The 19604-nt window shown below is 44.6% G+C and overlaps 1 protein-coding gene across 2 annotated transcripts in view; it reads left to right on the top strand.

The window, feature by feature from the left end:
- Window positions 1-5898: 5898 nt before the first annotated feature.
- The window catches only part of ITPRID2 (ITPR interacting domain containing 2), a 41826-nt gene continuing 28120 nt past the window's right edge, over window positions 5899-19604 (top strand). The window contains exons 1-9 of one of the 2 annotated variants that reach the window (XM_065670189.1): window positions 5899-6180; window positions 6522-6797; window positions 6959-7007; window positions 12279-12328; window positions 13194-13250; window positions 15670-15706; window positions 16931-17029; window positions 17496-17704; window positions 18608-19302. In XM_065670189.1, coding sequence (XP_065526261.1) covers window positions 6581-6797; window positions 6959-7007; window positions 12279-12328; window positions 13194-13250; window positions 15670-15706; window positions 16931-17029; window positions 17496-17704; window positions 18608-19302 — 1413 coding nt within the window. In that variant the 5' untranslated portion in view covers window positions 5899-6180; window positions 6522-6580. Of the gene's footprint in view, window positions 6181-6206; window positions 6308-6521; window positions 6798-6958; window positions 7008-12278; window positions 12329-13193; window positions 13251-15669; window positions 15707-16930; window positions 17030-17495; window positions 17705-18607; window positions 19303-19604 lie in introns of those variants that run through there. The other variant, XM_065670190.1, reaches the window with a different exon arrangement.

Raw genomic sequence — 19604 nt, 5'->3', positions numbered from 1 at the left:
AACTCACTGGCCAATTTCAGCCCAATTCTAGAGAGGGAAGAGGACTCTGTTATGTTTTCAGCACATTTCATGAAATATAGTTGGACAGTTGGGTGGCAAAGGCTGCGCCATGAAATTGCTCATTATCATACACAATAGGCAGTATATAGAAGAGAGACACATTACAGGTGCTTCAATAATGGAAGCAAAAATATCCAACCACAAAACCTAAAAACTTGACTGCCTTCATTATGGAGCTCGTGAAACTTTTTTTACTAATTCATTGCAAAAAGTCCATCCAGTGAGTTTCCTAAATGGATTTGGACAGAAATGTATGGTACATTCCCCAGACCTGGGTGTCCTGAGTTCCCTTGTTTTGTCTTCCTGCAGATCACTGACAATGGACAATATAACAGTTACTCCGTAGCTCAATGCATGTTAAAAATTTAATTATTCTAAATACACACAGTGTGAAGGATAAAGTAAAGAAAGATCTTCCAAGTGCAGGTAAATATCCTTTTTCTCTATTTTTTATGGGTAGTTCCTTTATCAGCCATTTGGAACACACAGCATTTAAAACTTGTGAAGAGGAACAGTAGTTGTAAATGAAATAACTGTCTTAAAGTTCTGCAGCTGCAAAAGTAGAGCACAGAATCCTGTAGTATAGGATACAGATGCATAAACAGGCACTGTCCCAGTGCCATAGTCTTGCAAGGATGGTGTTCAGAAAGGGGACGAACATAGTTGCTAACTTTAAAGAAAGACAGCATTGGATGAGAAAATTCATAGATTTGGCTTTAAGATTAAAATGAACCACAGCCTTAACTTCCTGCATCTGTGGATTTACTTCCTTTGCCTGCTCTCTTGGAAAACAGAAATCTTTTGATGACGATTAACATCTTCATAAATTACAACTACTCACTGACATAATTCAATGACATGAAGTACATTTACATCTTAGAAGATTTAAAGCCACTTTTACTCTTCCTTCTTTTCCATGGTGTTTGTTTTCTCACATTTACGTATACTTGGCATCAGTTCCCTCCATCTGATTTGGTGGTGCAGCTGTAATCCACTTCAGTACAGATATCCGGCTCTTCCTTTAGAAACTTCCTCTTGCTATGCTATAGCTCTTGTAAACGCCCTGACGGAAGTGGGTTTTTTCCTCCTTCCTACTGCCCAGAAATACAAGGCACTTCATAAAGCTGACAACATTTGGCTTGAAATGAGCCTAAAGAGATGTAGTTTTGCATTAACTTCAATGCATTTGTTTCTTACCTTACAGAAACCCCATGCATATCACTCATGTATAAACAAAATGACTGGCAAAGCCATGAAGGCTGTCCTAATAATTTATTAGAGCAAAACTTCCAGGTTATTTTCCATCTTTTCAACTCTATATATTTGAGAGAGAACACCTGTCTGGTAACAGCGATGGTTCCAAATCAAGTATATGATTTTCTTCTTTATGAGTAAAGATACTTGAATGACACTCCAAATGTAATTAACTTCCAGCACTTCACTTTTAATATGTGATTTAAAAATGAAAATTTAGAAAAAATACCATATGCATAATATTATTGTTTCATGGCATAACTTTCATTATTCATTATCTTATGGCATATGTATTTCATAGGATACAAGTAGACCTTTGTTATGCCTTAGCAGTATAGTATTCCAGTTACTCCAGTTGGTTCCTGCAAGCTGCGACAATATGAAATGAGGTTTCCATTTTTAAGTATGTTAAGAAAATCCTCAAAGGTCTAAAATGGCAGATATTTTTGGCATGCTTTGTGTCAGCATTGTGAGAGAGACAAGGCTCTCAAAAGGCCTAAAACAATAGATAATGGCCTATGAGACAAACAAAAAAGGGAAAAAAAGATAAAATGAGGCATTTCCACTGGCAGGTAGCAGAAGCCTACAGATGCTCTGAAGGAGAAGGAGGTGCTGGGTGGTCTCCTGCCAGCACTAGAATGGAAGGACCAGGGAGGTGAGATACCCTTGGAGAAACTGTGAAGTTGCCAAAGAAACCTGAAGAAAGCCAGCAGTACCTTCCCAACAACCACCGCCTTGGAGGAGCTCTGCAAAGACTGACTTCCAGCCTTTTCCTTTCATTTGCAAATGCAGGATATGTAATGGAAAAGTCAAGAGACCAAACCGCCCATCCCTGCGATGAGCCATCTGAACTACAAGGCAGTGACAGGCCCTTTCTTTTGACATAGAATAGATACTACCCATGTCTGGCCAGGTTGTCTTTTTCATTTATAGTGTAGCAAAGGCCTCAGTAGACATTTTTTTTTAATAGTCTTGGCTCAGAAAGAAATTTAATTTAATAAAGTGCATTTACTAAAATGGAGCTGTGGAAACTTTAAAGATGTACATGACACTGGGTTGTGTGTTTCTTCATGCATTCTCCCGCTGTTAAACACAGACCCTGCCAAAGCAAATAACTGCACAGTATTTATCATACTTTTGTTACTATGTAGGAATATTTTTTGTTACAGTGCTTGCTAAGGTGAACTATTTGTTAGCTCCTCCTCTCTTCTGTCTGGAAAAAGCCAATAGCATGGAAATGCAATTGTGGTCATGAAACATCACCGACTTGGAGCTGCAAGTCCCATGATCAGCCCCGTATTAGTCAGCAGCGTCGAGTTTCTCCCCTTGTCAAGAACCAGTTCTCACTGCCATGTAAAAGTCCAACAGAAGGTTTTTATCACATTGCACCACTTCTCTAACTGCTTCAGCCTTTAAAATTAGTCCCATTTCTTCTGTCAAAGGAAGTCACTAGGCACACAGACAGTTTTGCTTGGGTTTTTATGTTTTTATTTTGGGGTGTAAAGCCATTCCCAGCTGCCCTTATAGCTTCTGTTTGTGTTATCCACTCACATGGTCATAGCGTCACCTCTGTGGCAAGATCTTCACAGTGAGGCTTTGGGGGCTGGTTGATAGCACATTGTCTTTAGTCCTCTGCTGAGCTGGGAAACAGATGGAACAGCTTCCAGATCTGGTCAGTCCAGACCTCACCAGCACCTCCTGATCCTACTTGCTCACATCCTCCTCTGGCACTGGATATCTGCAGTTCCTCTGGGGGCAGCAGAGGAAGAAGTGCAGGCTCTGACCATGCTACCAAGGGTTCAGCTACACAGCCTGTAAATATCTCTTTGGTTTCCAGCGATTTATCCCTACCTCTCCATACTAGATGCAGGGATATAGATAAATAGTGTAACCTTTCCTGAACAAGAAGGATCTTTTAATGTGCAGATATAACAGGGAAATGTTCTGTTCAAAAGCATGGGGAAGCCTAGCCCTACTATAGCAGGGGAATGCTATTTACGATGCATCCAGAGGTGGGAACAAGTCCTCATGGAAATCAGCAGAAGCACGTCATTGATACCTTCATAATGTAGAAATGTAATCATTGATATCTTTCAATATGTAGAAATGCATTGTGTAGAGAATCCTGTACCTGAAAGAGTGTACACAAAAATTGGATTAAGACCTCTTCAAAGGTTTTTGCTCTTTTAAGAACAAGTCAGCAACTTAGTGGCATTTTTTTGGGCTGAATTCTACTTTGTGTGTGCATTTATATGCACACTCCTATATTCAGGGCCAACATCCTTATGACAAATATGAGAGTTCTGTTGTCATCATTATTTAAAATGCGTGTGTGGTTTTACTGCGATGCCTGGTAGTACTGCTGAAGGTGCCATGGTTATAAATCTTCTTTTAGGAATTTATAATGTAGTGTAAACCACAGTTTCTCCCTTATCTAATTACTGCTTATGCAATTTTTTATTCGAATAGTTTCAAAAAGAATTTGGGAAAAAAGGAGTTGGGTTGATTTAAATGACAAGATTACTTGACAGGATTTATTTCCCAATCATTTATTTCTTTGAAGTGCAACTAATAAATTACATTCTGAAGCAAGAGAAGTTTTCATTACAGAACAAACCCGTGTTTTGATGACAACTACTGAAAGAAAAAACAAGCAAGGTATTTTCGACTTAATGTAGGATTGAAGTGTGCAATCCTTATTCATATAGAGTGAAAAGGGAACTTGCTGGGAAGGTAGGGAGACGCAAGTGAGAGCCCAGTGCTGCACTGGCATGGCTTCATTGCAAAAAGCTACTGACTGCTGTTTACATTTCAAGCATTCTCTGAATAAGTGTTGTCACAACAGACAAGCAATTACAGACAATAATGTCAGTAATTTGTGGATTAAGAACTCCTTAAAGATGTATTGGCACAGCAGACAGTAGCTGCTTTTAGCTTGCAACTGTTCACCCTTTGCTGTGCCAGGGAAACTGTTACTTCCCAGAAGCTATTGTGTTCCTTCCCAGGCAGCAAAACAATGGTGGGATTTAAACTTCTCCCAGTCCTCCCTCCCTCTCTTCTGCCCCAGGCCTCCCTACCATCTCTCTGCCAGACAGCTTAACCTCAGCGAGTCATTTCTAATAGGTACATCTATTCCTGCATATGCATAAACCAGAACTACTGGCCATTATGTCAAAGTAATGCTGTACTAGGCTCTTGCCAACAAGCCCCAAAAGATCAGATTTCAATGTTCCAGTACAGTAGATACACCTGTGAGGAGCTTCAGCTGGAGGCTGAACTCCAAGCCCACCATGATGGAGGGCACAGGACACTTGCTGACACTCTAACTCTCCCCTCAGGACCCCCATGGCTTAGGACATGCTCCCTATTAGCGTATGAAAACATGTCGCGTGTGAAACATGCCCTGCTGAGAAATTGTTGGTGGTTTTGAGGATCAACAAGAAAGATTCAAATGCAGTTTGAAAAAAATACAGGCATTTAAAAACACAATCCCCAAAGATGCATGGTAATGAGCACTTTCAGGGACAAATTAAATACACTTTCTTTGTGCTGCTGTTCTCCTGTTTTAATTTCAATAGAATGAATTCAGAAAAAGAGTGTATGTTTAGGAAAATGGCTTGCGTGATGAGGAGAAATTAATCTTAGGAAGACTATAGATATAAAGCAGTGGATGCGTTCGAGGGGTTAGGAAAAATGTCACAGAAATTCCTTGAAAGGCTGGAAAATGGGTTCTTCCATAGGCAGATCTGCCTTTAAACAAAAGGTGAACAGGCAAAACAGTATCTTATTTGCCTGCCTGTTGACAACAGTTCTAAACTTCCATGTGACTCTGGTCCTCTTTGCTCTTTGTGCTTAGTAATTCAGCATCTTTTCCTGAAGGTGCTGTAAAAGACCTTTGAAAAATCTTGTTTTTGCTGGTGCCACAGCTGAGGGGAGCTCGCAGGGCGTGAGGGGCTCGTTCAGAAGTGGTAGGAGGTGATAGCCTGACCCAGGGGGGAAGCGGTAGGGTCCTACTCCCCAAGCAGCAGCCCTGCCCCTTAAGCCGCAGAGGCTGACCCACTGTCCGGTCGGGTGCCGCCAGGGCAGGCAGTCTGTGCAGCTCTGGCACAGGGCTCTTGCTGCACAGTCCTTGCCCCGTGTTTAAGTGAGCAAACAGGAGACAGTGGTTGAGAAACAGCTCTATGTCCCCAGCGGTGAGTGGCCTTTCGTGCGACCCGTCCTTCCCAGACAAGGGAACTCGTTTTTTCCTGCGTTTTCAGTTGATTCTGGTTGCTTGACTACATCCTGAAGCAGATGACAAAGGCTTCGAGGGGCGCTAAGATTTTAATAGGCCTTCTTTGGTACTGCCGACATCCCCGCAGACGTCTGCCTGTGCCCGAGCAGAGGCTTATCTGATTTCACGCCCCTGAAAACGAGACAGAAAGTTGCAAGTGCCTAGCCAAGCTATTTGTCTCCTGATGCCTTCCCTTTCCCCGCGCTCCAGTTCCCCCGGGAAAAAAAAAGTCACAAATAGCCTTCTGCCTGCTCTCGTGTGTTTTTGTCTGGACACATCCTGTGCGTGCCGGGCCAAGGAGCACCGCTGAGCCCAGCGCAGCGCGGGCTGCCCTCCCCGGGTACCACAGCCCTGCTGCCCCAGCGATCAGCCGGCCCAAAACCCCGGTCCCTGCATCTCTGCCCTTGGAGGCTCCTCCGCTGCCGCGGCCCGGTGCGGGCGGCCCCGTCAGGAGACGAGCTGCCGCCGGCCCCGCTCCCGTCACGTGGCCGCCGAGTTTTCTCCCGCAGCGGTATGAGGAAGTCGGAGCCGCCGCCGCCGCCCGTAGCCGGGGCGGGCGCAGCCTCCGCCGCCACCTCCCCGCGGTGCGATATGTGAGTAACCGCGGGCAGGGCACGGCACCGGGCCGGGCCGGGCCGACTCCAGCCGTACCGCCCCTGCCCTCCCGCTGTGTCCCGGGCGGCGGAGGGGCCGGGGCTGGCACCTGCGGGGCCGGAGGCGGTGGTACGGGGGGAAGGCGGCGAGCGGGTCTGCGGGTGGGCCGGGGTATGAGCGCAGGCGGGTGCAGGGTGTGAGCGCGGGGCGGGGCAGTGGCGCTCCCGCGGGGCTGCGCGGACGGCGGCCCCGCGCCCCCCGGCGGCACGGCCCCGTTGGCGGTCCCCGGACGGACGGCGCGGCACGGCACGGCACGGCTCCCTTTCTCTTCCGCCGGCAGGCTGGCTCTCTCCGGCAGTCCCCTCCCGGCGTAAAGCCCTCGCCGGCACCGCCGTCCTGATGGAGGAGCCCCCGGCGGCGGAGGAGTGGCAAGGGGCGACCCAGAAGAGGAAGGCCTGGGCCAAGAGCCGCGACTCCTGGCAGGCGTCGGAAGCGGAGGATTTCTCGGCAGCGGCGGCGGCGCTGGCCCGCGGCGAGGAGGAGGAAGAAGAGGAGGAAGAGGAAGAAGAGGAGGAGGATCTCGCCCACAGAGAGCTGCCGCTGACCGCAGAAGCAGGTCAGTGACAGGGGGTGGCGGGGCCGGGACCGCAGCAGCCCGTGGGTCACTGGGACCCCCGGGACCCCCGCGGGCCGGCAGCCAGGGGGGCCGCTGTGGGCCGTCCCTGGCGGAGGGGCTGTTACTGACTGTCGACTTTTCTCTCCTACTCTGTCCTTAAGGCCACAGCGTTCCCAACGAGAAGATCGCGATATGGCTGAAGGACTGCAGGTGGGTCACTGCGGGTGCGGGGCCGGAGCCCACGGTCCCCTAACGGGGTGACGGGCCGGGCAGCTCCCACGTCGTGGAGGGGAGAAGGTCCCGGCGGGGTCCTCTCGTCTGGGTCATCGGGGACATCTCGGCGCTCTGGAGCCAAGTTTGGCGTTGGCGCTCCCCCAAGCCTCCCTGGAGTATATAGAAGTACCTACCCTTCGGTATTGGGGGGGTTATGCCTTTAGCTGGGGTTACAAGGAGAGCGGTAGCATACCTATGAATGGCTAGGGAAGAGCTGACTTTTGGCACCTTTTCTCTCCTTGTTGCCTCATTAACGAGGCTGAAGACTTTCAGTCACGAAGGGAGGAACTCAATTGTGGGGAAGGAAGGCTGCGCTGGTTCGGAAGCTGCTTTATCTCTCACTGAGGGGCTGCAGTTTAAAGCTGCCCGCTGGCTTGCCTGGCTTTTGCTACAGATTTGAAGAAACGGTGTTTTCACAGCAGTGGCCTCTATGCTTAGGGGTCTTCAGGAGTGACAGCATGATTTAGACTAACGTGATTTATCCAAGTCTGTTCCAATATCCTTAACTTGAGACATGGTATATATATATATTGCACATTTCTGTTACTATTACAAAATACTTCCTTGGCATTTGTGATGGGCTGGCAGCATTACTTTTTCTTCATTCTCAGTCACGTAATAGCATAAATGCTACATCCAGTAGCAGCTGATTTTGTCTCGTCTTTTTCTCCATTCAATTCTAGCAGCTCTTCGAGCCAGAGTTGATGGGGAGAAGTTAACAATTAGCTTTCCAGTAGCTAAGAATGACATTTCAAGACATCCCCAACTTGATATTTCTGGTTTTATTCTCCTTTTGAAAGCAGCTATGTTAAGAAGAAAATATACGCCTGAGAATAGCTGTGCCTTTGTGATCTTTCTATCCAGAAAGCGACTTGACTGAGCTTACTCCTGTAAATGCAGTGTGGGTTGCTGTATAGCTAAAGGGTCCTTGGTATAGTTTTCTTCAGCTCTTTCCAGGCTGTGCCTTGCAGGGGGTGTTGGAGGAGTAGCGGGGGAAGAGGCTCCTGAAGGAGAAATTCTTCGTAATGCTGCACTGCCACTTCTCTCCGTATCTGCAGGATTTCTCTCTAGAACCTTCCCTGGCCCTGTGATCTTTACCATTTCCATACAGAATTTATGGAATAGCACAAAACTGCAAAGTGACAATGGGAACTTCTAATGGGTGGTCACAAATCTTGAGTAGCAGCAGAAAGCTTGAAGGCTTATTCCAGTGCTCTGGTAGCTCTCTGTTGTTAAAACTGGCAACAAATGCTTCTGTGGAATGTGTTTGCATCTCTGGCAGTTGATTCCCAAAATATTGGAATCTTACTTTACACTCTATTGTCATACTTTACACGTAAGGAAATAAAGCATGAGTTTACTCTTTTGCTAATACAGAGATGCAAATTTAGTTAATGCATGTTTGTGAAACCCACTGTGACCCTTCCATAGAAGCCTTCTAAAGGGCTGCTGTCAGCTGTCGTAAAATCTTTACAGAAAAATCTTGTGTTCTCCTCAGAAAGATAAAATTTGCCTGTTTTTTTTTTTGTTTGTTTTGTTTTTGTTTTTTTTCTTTCCTAAATCTCTTAAACCAAGCTACTCAGACTGGAGTTAGGCTCTGACTCTGTAATGTGTACAATATGTGCATATATGCATATACGGTTCCTATCTGGGGGGTGCCATCCTAGCTGCCTGAAGTGGTGCACACTCCCATGTGTTTTAAAACTGCAGGATGGTTTCATTTATTTGTATCTAAGATGCATGCGAACAATAGCTATATGTGCAGTAAAATGATTATTCAATTCACACTGTTACAAAGTGAATGTATATATAGAAACCCTGCACTGATTGTCTCTTGGTAACAATGCATAGGAAAAAAACCAGATGAGAGAATAGCCATACAGGTACTATAGTGTGGTGTTTGAAAAAGAATACTTAAACCCAACAGTTCTTGTGAAATTTACGATTGCTGTCCTCCCTGAAAACTGTTACTTGTTTAATAACACTGGTGGAGCTTTGATTGCTACAAAGTGTGGGCAACATACACGCTCTGAGCTTCTGTCTGGGAGCCTTATTCTTGCAAGTTAGCTCTGTTGCAGGTATAACCATTACTGCAAGTGAACATTCAGTTACTAAAATAAAGTATTTTCTGTTACATATTTTCTAAAAGCAGTCCTTCCCATTTTGTCAGAGTTTCTATGAGCTTTTGTGAAATATACATCAGAAGAAAATTGGCACTTCTGAAATCTCATTTTCTGGTTTCAGTTGGCAGCAGCACAAAAAAACTTAGTATCAACCCACGGCATAAATAGATCTGCTTATAAGATTTATTCCTCTGTTTGTTTCCAAAAGCATCCACAGTGTTATAATATGGGTAAAAATAATTACTAGCTGTCCCTTGATATTCATGTTAGTGATTTGGGGCTCTTATTACTTGGCATCTCTGTTTCACATCTGCTTTGGAGGGGAGAGGAGGGTTCCTTATATCCTGTCATAATTAACTTGGTAGACATGTGTGTTTTGGTTTTTGTGTTTGTTTTGTTGGTTTTTTTTTTAACCCAACCAGCAGCAAAACAGAACAAAAAACCATATATATGTATATATATCATACTGTGATAGAATTGTAGAGGCTTAAGGAATGTCAGGTGTTACTCAAACTTTCTGGTTAATTCGTGTTTTAGGAATCACATGCTTTGAGAAAGGCATCCTTTGCCCTCTCCCTGGTACTTTGAAAAGGCATTTTGAAGTAATAAGTTTACAAAGGTTTTCCATTTCAACTCTTGTAAAGCTAAGACAGGAAACACAAGTGTTTGTATTATACTGATAGAAAAGAAGAAATTTTTGTCAGCTCTATGGTGACATGTATTATTTTGGTTGAGTGTATTTAAACACTGCCAGTAATACAGGAGATACAGGAGGTATTTAGGAGCCATCTCCTGTAGATATGCAGGAAGTGAGTTCTTGAAATGCCTCAGAAAGAAGAGATTTTTTCCTTCAAGTTTAAAATAAACATGGCTCCTGCCCAATTAAGGCTTTAGAAGCTGAGGTTTAAACTTTCACAGCACAGTGCAAAACCCTTATCCTGTTCCTGAAGACCACCCTACCCCAGCTGGTAGCTGAGCAAACAAACCTCTGCTATGAGATGAAGCCTTGAGGCTGCACAATGTCTTTTTACCTGCTTAGTACCAGCATCCCATGGCAATGTGGGCTTCGAGAGTTCATTCAGTTCTTTTGTGGACTGACATTGAGAGAATTTATTGTCATATATGTTAGAATACAATAATAAATGAGTGACTGCAACTGGAAAACTGTAGCATCTCTTGATCCAGATGCATGCCCGCTTACTTGCTCTTTGATCTGGCTCCCCTCAGGTTGCTATTGGCCTCCCTGGCCACAGTGCAAAGGCTCTCAGGACATGCTGAGGACCTGCTGTGATGTGTCCCAGGCAGGGAAGCCTCATCCTGAGGACCCAGCAAGTGAAAGGATCCCCCCAGCCCTAACCTTCCCAAGTGCACAGGGCTGCTCTGTTTTTCTCTGGTGAAAAACAGACTGGCACAGAAAGGCAGAGCTGTCTGTTCTGTTGTCCAAGAGGATTTCTGTGTGGGTACTTGTCCCTTGTTTAAACTCATGTCATGTCTAGTTCTTAAATGCAAGTTTTTCAAAGGCAGGGGTACAAGTCAGATGTGCCTGTGTGAAGCAGTGCAAGCAGGGCAGCAGATGGGTGGTTGACAGGGCTGCTTTTCTGGTGGCTGCTAACATGCTGTAGAGGTGACAGACTTAATTCCTAAAAGAAAACACCAGCTTTGGTGGTTGCCTTTACTGTTTTCTGCCAGCTGGTGTGTGCAGCACTGACCTTGGCTGTTAAAGTCACTGCCGGCAAGATCTTGCATCAAAAAGGTAGAGACGTGAAAGCAGCCACCAGGGAAGGAGGAGTATGGGAGCGCACCCATCAAAGCCAGAGAGTAAACAGGCATAGTTATTATCTCAGAACACAAGGCTTGTTGTAGCGTGACAGGTTTAGACAATCTGCCCTAAGTTTTTTCAAACCCCAGCAGAGCAGACAGGCAGAAACCTGGGAGATGTGAGCCTCGGCAGAGTCTGTCCTGTCACCCAAAACACGCTTACGCACATAGATGCTCTGGCTGTTTGCCTGGGTGTCTCACTGTGGTGGGGCTTTGCTTAACAAAAAGACACGTCAAAGTGAGCTTGCTAACTATCAGCAGGCCATACGTGGAAAGAGTGAACTCTTTTCAGAGGGGAAAGAAAAATAAGGTTGTGAAGTGTAAGGTCTGTTAGAAAGCAGATGCAAACTTTCCTTGCTTAATTTGGCCATGGCACCAAAACAAATACTGTATCAGAGCACTGTTTACTTTCAGGTCTTTGGGCAGGTTTATGTGTTTGTCTGATTAAAAACCCAAATGAAACATAGATAATATAGGCACATAAATCATCTACTTTCCCCTTCTTTGAGTATTGTATTTCTGAACTTATTTTGGGCTTTGAGGGTTAATGCTGTAGTACTCAACAGTGAAAGGCCTTTGGTTAAACATGTCTCAGAGACAAGATGTGGAAACATCCAGCTAGTGTCAACAAGTGTAGCGTGAGCCCAGAGGGGGATTGGACTTGTCATTTGTGCAGTTTCTGTTGCTCCTTTTGGGCACTGTGAGGTTCAGCAAACTCCCTGCCCTCCACAGAGCAGCAATGGGAGGGATAATCCAAGTAAGAGGCAATGTTAAGAGTCTATAAAATACCAGAATCAGCAAGTGACAGCTAACAGAGCTGTCAAGATTTTTATCTTGCTCCTGATCACCAAATGTAACTTTTCACCCCTCTCTCCAAGAACTTTTGAATGTGTACAGAAATGACAACAGTTTTTGTCATATAAATGAGATTGAATTAGCCCATTCAGAAACCCATGCTCATTTTTTTCCTGGGTGTTTTGCTGAGAAGCCCATGATTTCCTTCTGCAGAGGGCTGTGACCCTGAAGCTTTGCCACTGCCCAGTATTTGAGTGTTGCAGTTATTAACCTGTTCTGTTGTTTTTCCCTACAAGGCGTATTTGTTCAGAGGGCTGGTGATTGTTTAGGAAGTTATTGCCAGTCAGATGTTTGTGCTTTCTGGAGGCGGAGGGAGGGACAACTGCTGCTATCACAAACTTGTTACACACTGTAAGGAAGGACATGAAGCAGCAAGTTTTTAAAGTAGTATTAATCTCTTCTGTGGTTTCAGAACGCCTCTGGGAGCCTCCCTGGATGAGCAAAGCAATCCTCTGTTGAAGGGTAAGGAAAGGCCTTTTTCTTCTCTCCAAATTTTTCAATTACCTATTGAAATCTCTTGCTGGAAATGGTGCGTTTGTGGACATTCACCTGAGACCTTGTATCTTTAGCAGCAGCACAAACCACAGCCTAGTTGGCGTTGCCAAGTTATTCTCGCTGTGAAGCGGTTGTGCCTGGGAAACTGGAGAAGGGGGAAGAGATCCCGATAAGTCTTTCTGGAGAGTTTATTAAGCCCTAGAAAAAACCCCAAAGTGTGCAGAATGGGGAGGATGTAATTTCCTCTCCCAGCTGGCCAGCATTAGGCCGTCTCTGCCTCTCATAACTCTGGTTGCCACACCTGAAAATTTACTACCTGAGCAGGACTGAATACTGAAGTACAAAGTACAGTGAGAATGTGCAGGTAGTGAGTGACAGGGTGCAGAGGAATTACTTGCTGTGCCCAGAGTCTTCGCTTCAGATCTCAATCTGGTACAGGGAGAGAGAGGAGAATGCCTAAATTTGACTCAGACTCTGGATCCCTGTGGTAAGATGTCTGGAGGATAGATAATGTAGCAGCAGAAGGCGCGGATGTGTTGGGTGGTACCCCCAGGTTCCCGCTTGCAGTTAATTTGCTTGCAGGTCGACTCAGGGATATTCCTGAGCACAAAACAGTGTTGTAGTTGTTCTCTATCAACATAATTTTTCTATGTTCTCAAATGTAACTTTGCACTTCTTAGTGCATTTTTACCATATGACTAATGCAGGGATTGTAAATACAGTCTGGTTATATCCTCCTGTATCAACCAACGTGTCTTGCTAATATCTTAAGTTGTTGAAAAGAAAACACTGCAGAAGTCTTGTTGTTGAACTGCTAACTGTACGTTTTCAGGCATGCTGGTGAGAAGTGGAGGAAGTTTTGAAGATGACTTATCCCTGGGAGCCGAAGGTGGGTGTGGCAGGATTATGACTATTTTTCTAGCAAAAAAACCCAAACCCCTTTATGTTCAAGTCATCTGATTTTTATTTTGAAAGACAGCATTTCCCTTCTAGCCAAAGGCAGTTGAAAACCTGGCTGGAAAACCGGCCTAGGACATAGAAAAATGCAGGAAGGTTTGCTTTTGAGTTTGTTAGACTATTGCTGGTGTTGAACATTCTGGCCTAACCCAGAGGTCAGAGGCATCCCTGAAATTCACTTAATGCCCACAGCAGCAGCACAGTCTGGAACACTCACTGAGGCTGTGAGAAAGTTGTTTCTCCTACTCGCTTTTCTTGTCCATGGGTTACTTTTGGTAGGTGTGCATGCCCCACTTCCACTGAATCCCTCGGAGGAGAAAGAAGGAATGGAATTCTGTCAGCCACGAGGCAGACCCGTTAAGGGCTATGTGCTTTTGAAAGTGAAAAGCACCAAGGCTGAGTTAAGTATTTTGGATCAGCCACGATATACACTTTGCTGTTGCTAGCTGCTTGCCTCCTCTTTCTCTTCCCTTTTTTAAGGGGAAGGAGATGTGGCTGTTCATGGTGGACTTTGTTGTAGAATATGACTTTTAGCCTCTCTTGATCATGGGTTAGAGGTGTCCACAAACAAGCAAACAAACAGAACTACCGTTGCTCCTGGTCTAACAGCAGCATTTTGAAGTAAAATAGAAAAAACAGTCTCACAAACTGGGTCCTGGGGTTATCTGCAAGATAGGGGATACAGGACAATATTTGCTTTCAGTGTAAAAACACACAAAAAGGCAAAACCACTCCCCCCCCCCCCCCCCCCCTTTAGCTTTTAATGTTTTTTTGAACAATAGCTTTAGCAAAGTGTTAGAACCTCTGTAGTAGAAAGCCCCTTCTTCCACAGTAGTCTTGTCAATGGTGTGAAATTAGTGAGACAGGGCCTGGAGGAAGGAAATTATTGTTATTTTTTAAAGATTCAAGGCTTCTAATGAAAACAGTTGATCTGATAATGACCTTGGTTTGACAGTGATGGAGAAGAAGTAAATGAGTCGCTTACTGCAATATATTAACTGGGATTAAATTTTCTTTCTGATGGTCTTTTCTATTTGCAAGACTGCCCGGAATGCAAAGAGTTCATAGGAAAAGTTTCCTTGTAACAGTAATACAAGCCCTGATCATACAACTGAGAATGCAAGAGTCAGTATATTTTGAAGTATCATGTCACTTTTTTCTTTTCATTTTTTCCCCTTTGTAATTCCCAAAGATTTCTGGGTTTTTTATGAGCAGTTACCATGATTTAGGCAGAAGGTTGTTTCCCTCCTTTTCGCATAACAAAGGTCCCAATACTAGAATTGCTGGTTGATTTTTTTGTGGGTAAGAATGTGAGTGTTTCTGCTTTGGGCTTTCTGCTTTCTGGGCTTTGCTTCCCACCCGAGAACAAGGGAATAACAGAGCTGCTGGAGCAGTGCTGCGTGCGCTGTTGGACAGACAGCCCCATTGAGGCTGGTATGAATGGCCTGCCCTTGTGCATCCATGACTGAATTCAGATACAAGCCAGAGCCCTGTGTGAATGGTATGGAGGGCATTGGGCAGGGTCTTGTAACCCCAGTCACCTTCTAAGCTATTAAAACCCATGGTTTAGTTGTTCAAACTAGTCACCAGTTAATCCATATATATAGTCTTACCTTCAAATTATAGGCAAGGATACTAAAAAAAGAGATGTGGCATCTGCATTTTGTATACATTTCAGGTTCTTCATGATGCCTCTAAAAATAAGAGAGGTTGTGAGGTTTCCATATTTTGCTCCTTGCTGGCACTGTGAGTTGAGATGTAAGGTTTTCCTGGCAGAGCCCTCTCATCATCAAGGGTGGCCACTGGTCCCACCAGCACAGCAGCCTTCACCTAGTTGTTGCACCTAGGATTGCAGTGTTTGGGCAGCTGAGGCCTTGCCCCATGTAATGAGCAGTCTGTGCTGATGAAAAGACTAGTGACTATAGTCTCAGTACTGGGCTGTGGGGCCAGCTGCCTTTCTTATGTTCTTTGCTATCTCTGCATACCTGCTTCCCCTTCTCCCCTTCCTGCCCAGGAACAGCCCTGCACCTGGTAATCACATCTTCAGTTGCAAAGCAATAAATGGTGTATGTAACAGTTATTGCTTTACCACACATTAAATCTCAGGTTAATATGATTAATGATAGTACATAAACTTGTGTCTATCTGAGATTTTATTTTAAACAGAATAACCAAATCACCTTTATATTAGCTGTATACTAGAAACTCTTGACAATCATGTTCACATGGGAAGAGAAAAATCTGGCTTATGCAGGAGTGTTGGTAAACACATTCATTGCCTGCTTCTTCATACTGCTTGTGGGAAATGCAGTTCTGAAGAGGTCTGTGTTTAACTTTCTGTTTCTCTACAGCTAATCATCTACGGAGTGATACGCAAATGGAAACACGGTAAACATCTTTGTTTTGTTTGTTTCTTTGCTTCAGGGAAGTATTTTTACTGGAGGGTGGGAGAGAGAGGGGGCAGTGGAAGTTGTGGAGGCTACCTCAGAGCTAAAGTTGTTCTGCTCTCATCTGTTTAGATGAGAGGGAAGGAGAAGATCCAGGTAACACAGAAACAGTCATTAGGAGATGCAGAGAAAAATCTTCCAGCAGACCTGTTGTAGCTTTTGGGGTAGCGGGAGGAAAACAGAGAAGTGACAAATCCAAGTAACTTAGTAAGATTTACCTTCTTTGCCCCACTGATCCCCCACCATTTCAGAAATTTCAAGGGAAAATTAGTTTTACCTTTCAGAGCAGATGTCCTCTGGGAGTAGGGAAGAAAAGACAGAGAGGAGAGGCTCATGCTTTATAGGGACAGCTTGTAACTAAAATGTGCTGAAACTAAAACCCCATTGACTGGCACAGCCTGTGTGGGCAGCATCGTCCTGAGCCAGGCTCCCTAAAGTGCACTTTCTGGTGAATCCTCTGTATTATTTGGTTTCCTGGTGGCTGGTGTGTGTGTGTGTGTTAGGATTTGTATAGTAAAATCCACCTTGGGAAGGTTTGTCCCCCTGAGAGATTGGCAGTAACAGTACTTTTGAGAGCAAGATACTACCCAATGCTAAGGTGTCTTCTCCAGGTGCAGGGAGGAAATAGTTTGGGATTGGGACAGAAACTAGCTGGCAGTCTGGGTTGGAGCTCATCTCATTCTGTTTTCTCCAACCTCGAGCCTCTTCAGCTTCCCCAGTGGTCACCTCTTGGGCAGCTCACAGCTTTGCACTGCTGGTGGGTGGTGACTGGGGGAGAAAGGGAGCTGGAGCCATGGTGGTCCTGCTGGATGAGGCAGTGGCACAAGGAAGGCATGGAAATGCAGGGCAGGGCAGCTGGGCTTCCTCTCTGGACGAGGGAGGGATCGGGGAGGGTGGGGCAGCAAGGGGAGATCAGGAATTTGTTTTCTCAGCTTGCATTTGCCTTCAAATTCTTACCGTCTACGTACGTTTTTACCGAGGCGTCCCAGGGTTCGCTGTTGTTATTGTATTTCAATAAATGACATGGCTAATATAAACCAGATAACACTGAAGGGGAAAAGAGAAGTTCAGCAGCACTGGAAGCTTAGCTCTTCTCTGAGAAGGCGAATCGAGTCCCCGAATGGAAGTGGTTTATTGCAGGGGTCTTCTCCATTTGTGTTGACAGCAATGGTGTGCTGGCGAAGGAGAAGAGGCTGCAGTTTCACCAGAAGGGGAGAAGTATGAATTCTACTGGGTCTGGAAAAAGCAGTGCGACTGTTTCAAGGTAAAAAGAGTACTATGCTTTGAGGGTCTGTTTGACTGTCTGGACTTGGCTTGGTTTATGTGCATTGTTGCTTTCCCTTCAGTAGCCGAGAAAGGAATTTTCATTTGTTTGTTTGAAAAATTGCCATTTGTTTTCAGTTGTGGTTTGCAGTAAATACTAACAAATGGGCCTAAATGTTAGAAATGTCTATAATTTTAGCGACATTTTAAAATCAGAGCTCTGCAGAATGAGGGCTGACTTCATAGGTTACAGAATGGAGCTGAGATGTGTCTGGGCCAATGGGTCTAGTGATAGGCACCAAAACTTCAGATGCAGAGTTTTCAGTTATTTCCTAAAGTAGGCTGATCTGTAGGAGTCAAAAGTTCAGTAGACTAAGCTGGCTACTGGGCCAGTTTAGTAGTTGGACAAAAGGGACTGGGTCTTAAAAGGAGAAAAGTAGATGTTAAACATCTTTTCATTTGTCTAGTGTTTCTGAATTACTGGAACTTTACGAGGAAGATCCCGAAGAAGTGCTTTATAACCTTGGGTTTGGAAGAGATGAACCAGATATTGCTTCAAAAATTCCAGCGAGATTTTTTAATTCATCATCATTTGCCAGAGGGATAGATATCAAAGTGTTTTTGAATGCTCAAATACAGCGCATGGAAGTGGAAAATCCAAATTTTGCTTTAACAAGTAAGTACGTTTTTGAAGCAAAGTTTATTTTGAAGTTTTTAAACTGTGTAAACAACCCCAAAAGAAGGTGTGTATCTAATATTCTGGCAAACCCCTTTTCAGCCATCAGCAAAATTCCTTTCAGAATCTGTAGTAAAACTGTTGCTTGGTCTTAATATAGCAAAAGGTGACCATCGTGTTGGGCACCTTGGGGTAGGGGTTTATAGTGGGGGAGGGAAATAAAAGGCGTCCTGTAAGATATACTGCCTTCTGGTTTGTACCTTTCCTGTCTCTTGCTCCTAAGCTTGTCTTCTGTTGTTGCTTTAGAGCACTGAAACAAACAGCAATAAAAAGTGTTTCTTGTGTTCTTCAGTATCTGGGTGAGATTTTTGAAAGCTGTTAGCAGCGACCTACTTCTGTTGTTGAAATCTGGGCCAATATTTCTATTGACTTGAACAGGAGCTTTGTTAGGTCAGTAGTGAATGTTGCTGAAATGAGGGCATAGCTGAAATGTCCTCTTGTAGCTTTAGATGGAGAGAAATGTGAGTAACCCTTTTCTTCCTAGCACGTTGTAAATTAACTTGCATTTGCATGCCTGTGTTCCCTTTTTACGTTGTGAAAGCTTTTCATGCTGTTCTTGTGCATTTAGTAAAGACTAGCAAAGGTTTTTCCATTTTCCATAGTGTGTGGTATCTATTTCACATTACAGGACTAGGCAGTTTACAGTCAACCTTTGCAGCCCATGTTAGAAGTAGGAGGAGATTTGGGGGGGTGGAGGAGGGTGTCAGAGATTATGATGAAAATTCCCTCTTCAGATATGAACAGCTGTCTCTGAGAATTCAAACCATTGTGTGGATCAATAGGTCTGGAACGTGATGAGCAAAGGTCCTCACAAACTCTGCCTTACATTTCATTCTTGTGCAGGTCGTTTTCGTCAAATTGAAGTGCTTACTACTGTGGCCAATGCTTTTTCTTCTTTGTATTCTCAAGTTTCTGGGACTCCTTTGCAGAAAATTGGTAGTATGAATTCAGTGTCTTCCAGCAAAGAGGCATCCAGCCCTCCCCCTTTAAATCGCAGCAATACAGCCAGTCGGTTAATGAAGACCTTGTCAAAGCTCAATCTGTGTGGCACACAGCAAGCCGATGGTAGCGGCTGCTCAACTCCTTCACCTGTTGAAAAAGGGAAAAGTCCAGCTGAACCAGGGAAAGAAGAAAATGATGTTAAAAATGAATCTAAATTACAAAAATACTCGAAAAAGAAAGATTCTCCCTCTTCTTTGGCTACTGTAAAGGAGGAGATAGCCAGTAATCAGACAAATGCTGTAGACTCAAATAAACCTGCAAACCTTCCTGCTGTTACTGCTGATACGCAAGTGGGTACTGTACCTCCAGCAGATGTGCAAGGCAGCAGGTTGGCAAGTGCCCAGGATGGACTGTACGAAGAATCTGGTCCTTTGGACTCTCCAAGCCTCAGCAGTAGTTCCAGTACATCCAACAGCAGCACCCTAACGCAAAGGCTGCCCACGGCATCACTAGGCAGAGACCCCTGCGCTCCCCTCGCAAACCCATCCATAATGAATCTAATGCTGCAGCAGAAAGACTCCTTTGAGATGGAAGAGGTAGGTGGAGATATATGACTTTGTTTTTGCATACGGTTTACATAGTTTGCTGGCTGCCAGCAGAGGAATGTTCTCTCCTGTGTAGTTGACAATGTTTTCTCCAGGAATACTTTTAAATTCTCCCAGTGGTAGGACACTTGTCGCTTTCTCTTGGTAAGCTGCTTAAATTGAGCCTTTTAATTAAATAAGTTGGTGCTGCTGCCGTTACTGTTGTTACTGAGAGTCAGCAGGAAAGTTCTCATTCTTTTTTCATCAAGCTCAGGTAATTGCAATCACTGGTGTAACTGATAGGTGCTTTTCCA

The sequence above is a fragment of the Lathamus discolor genome, chromosome 3, assembly GCF_037157495.1.
Source record: "Lathamus discolor isolate bLatDis1 chromosome 3, bLatDis1.hap1, whole genome shotgun sequence".
NCBI classification, from domain to species: domain Eukaryota; kingdom Metazoa; phylum Chordata; class Aves; order Psittaciformes; family Psittacidae; genus Lathamus; species Lathamus discolor.
Note: the sequence above shows the minus strand (reverse complement) of the source record. Positions and strands in the feature narration are given on the sequence as shown.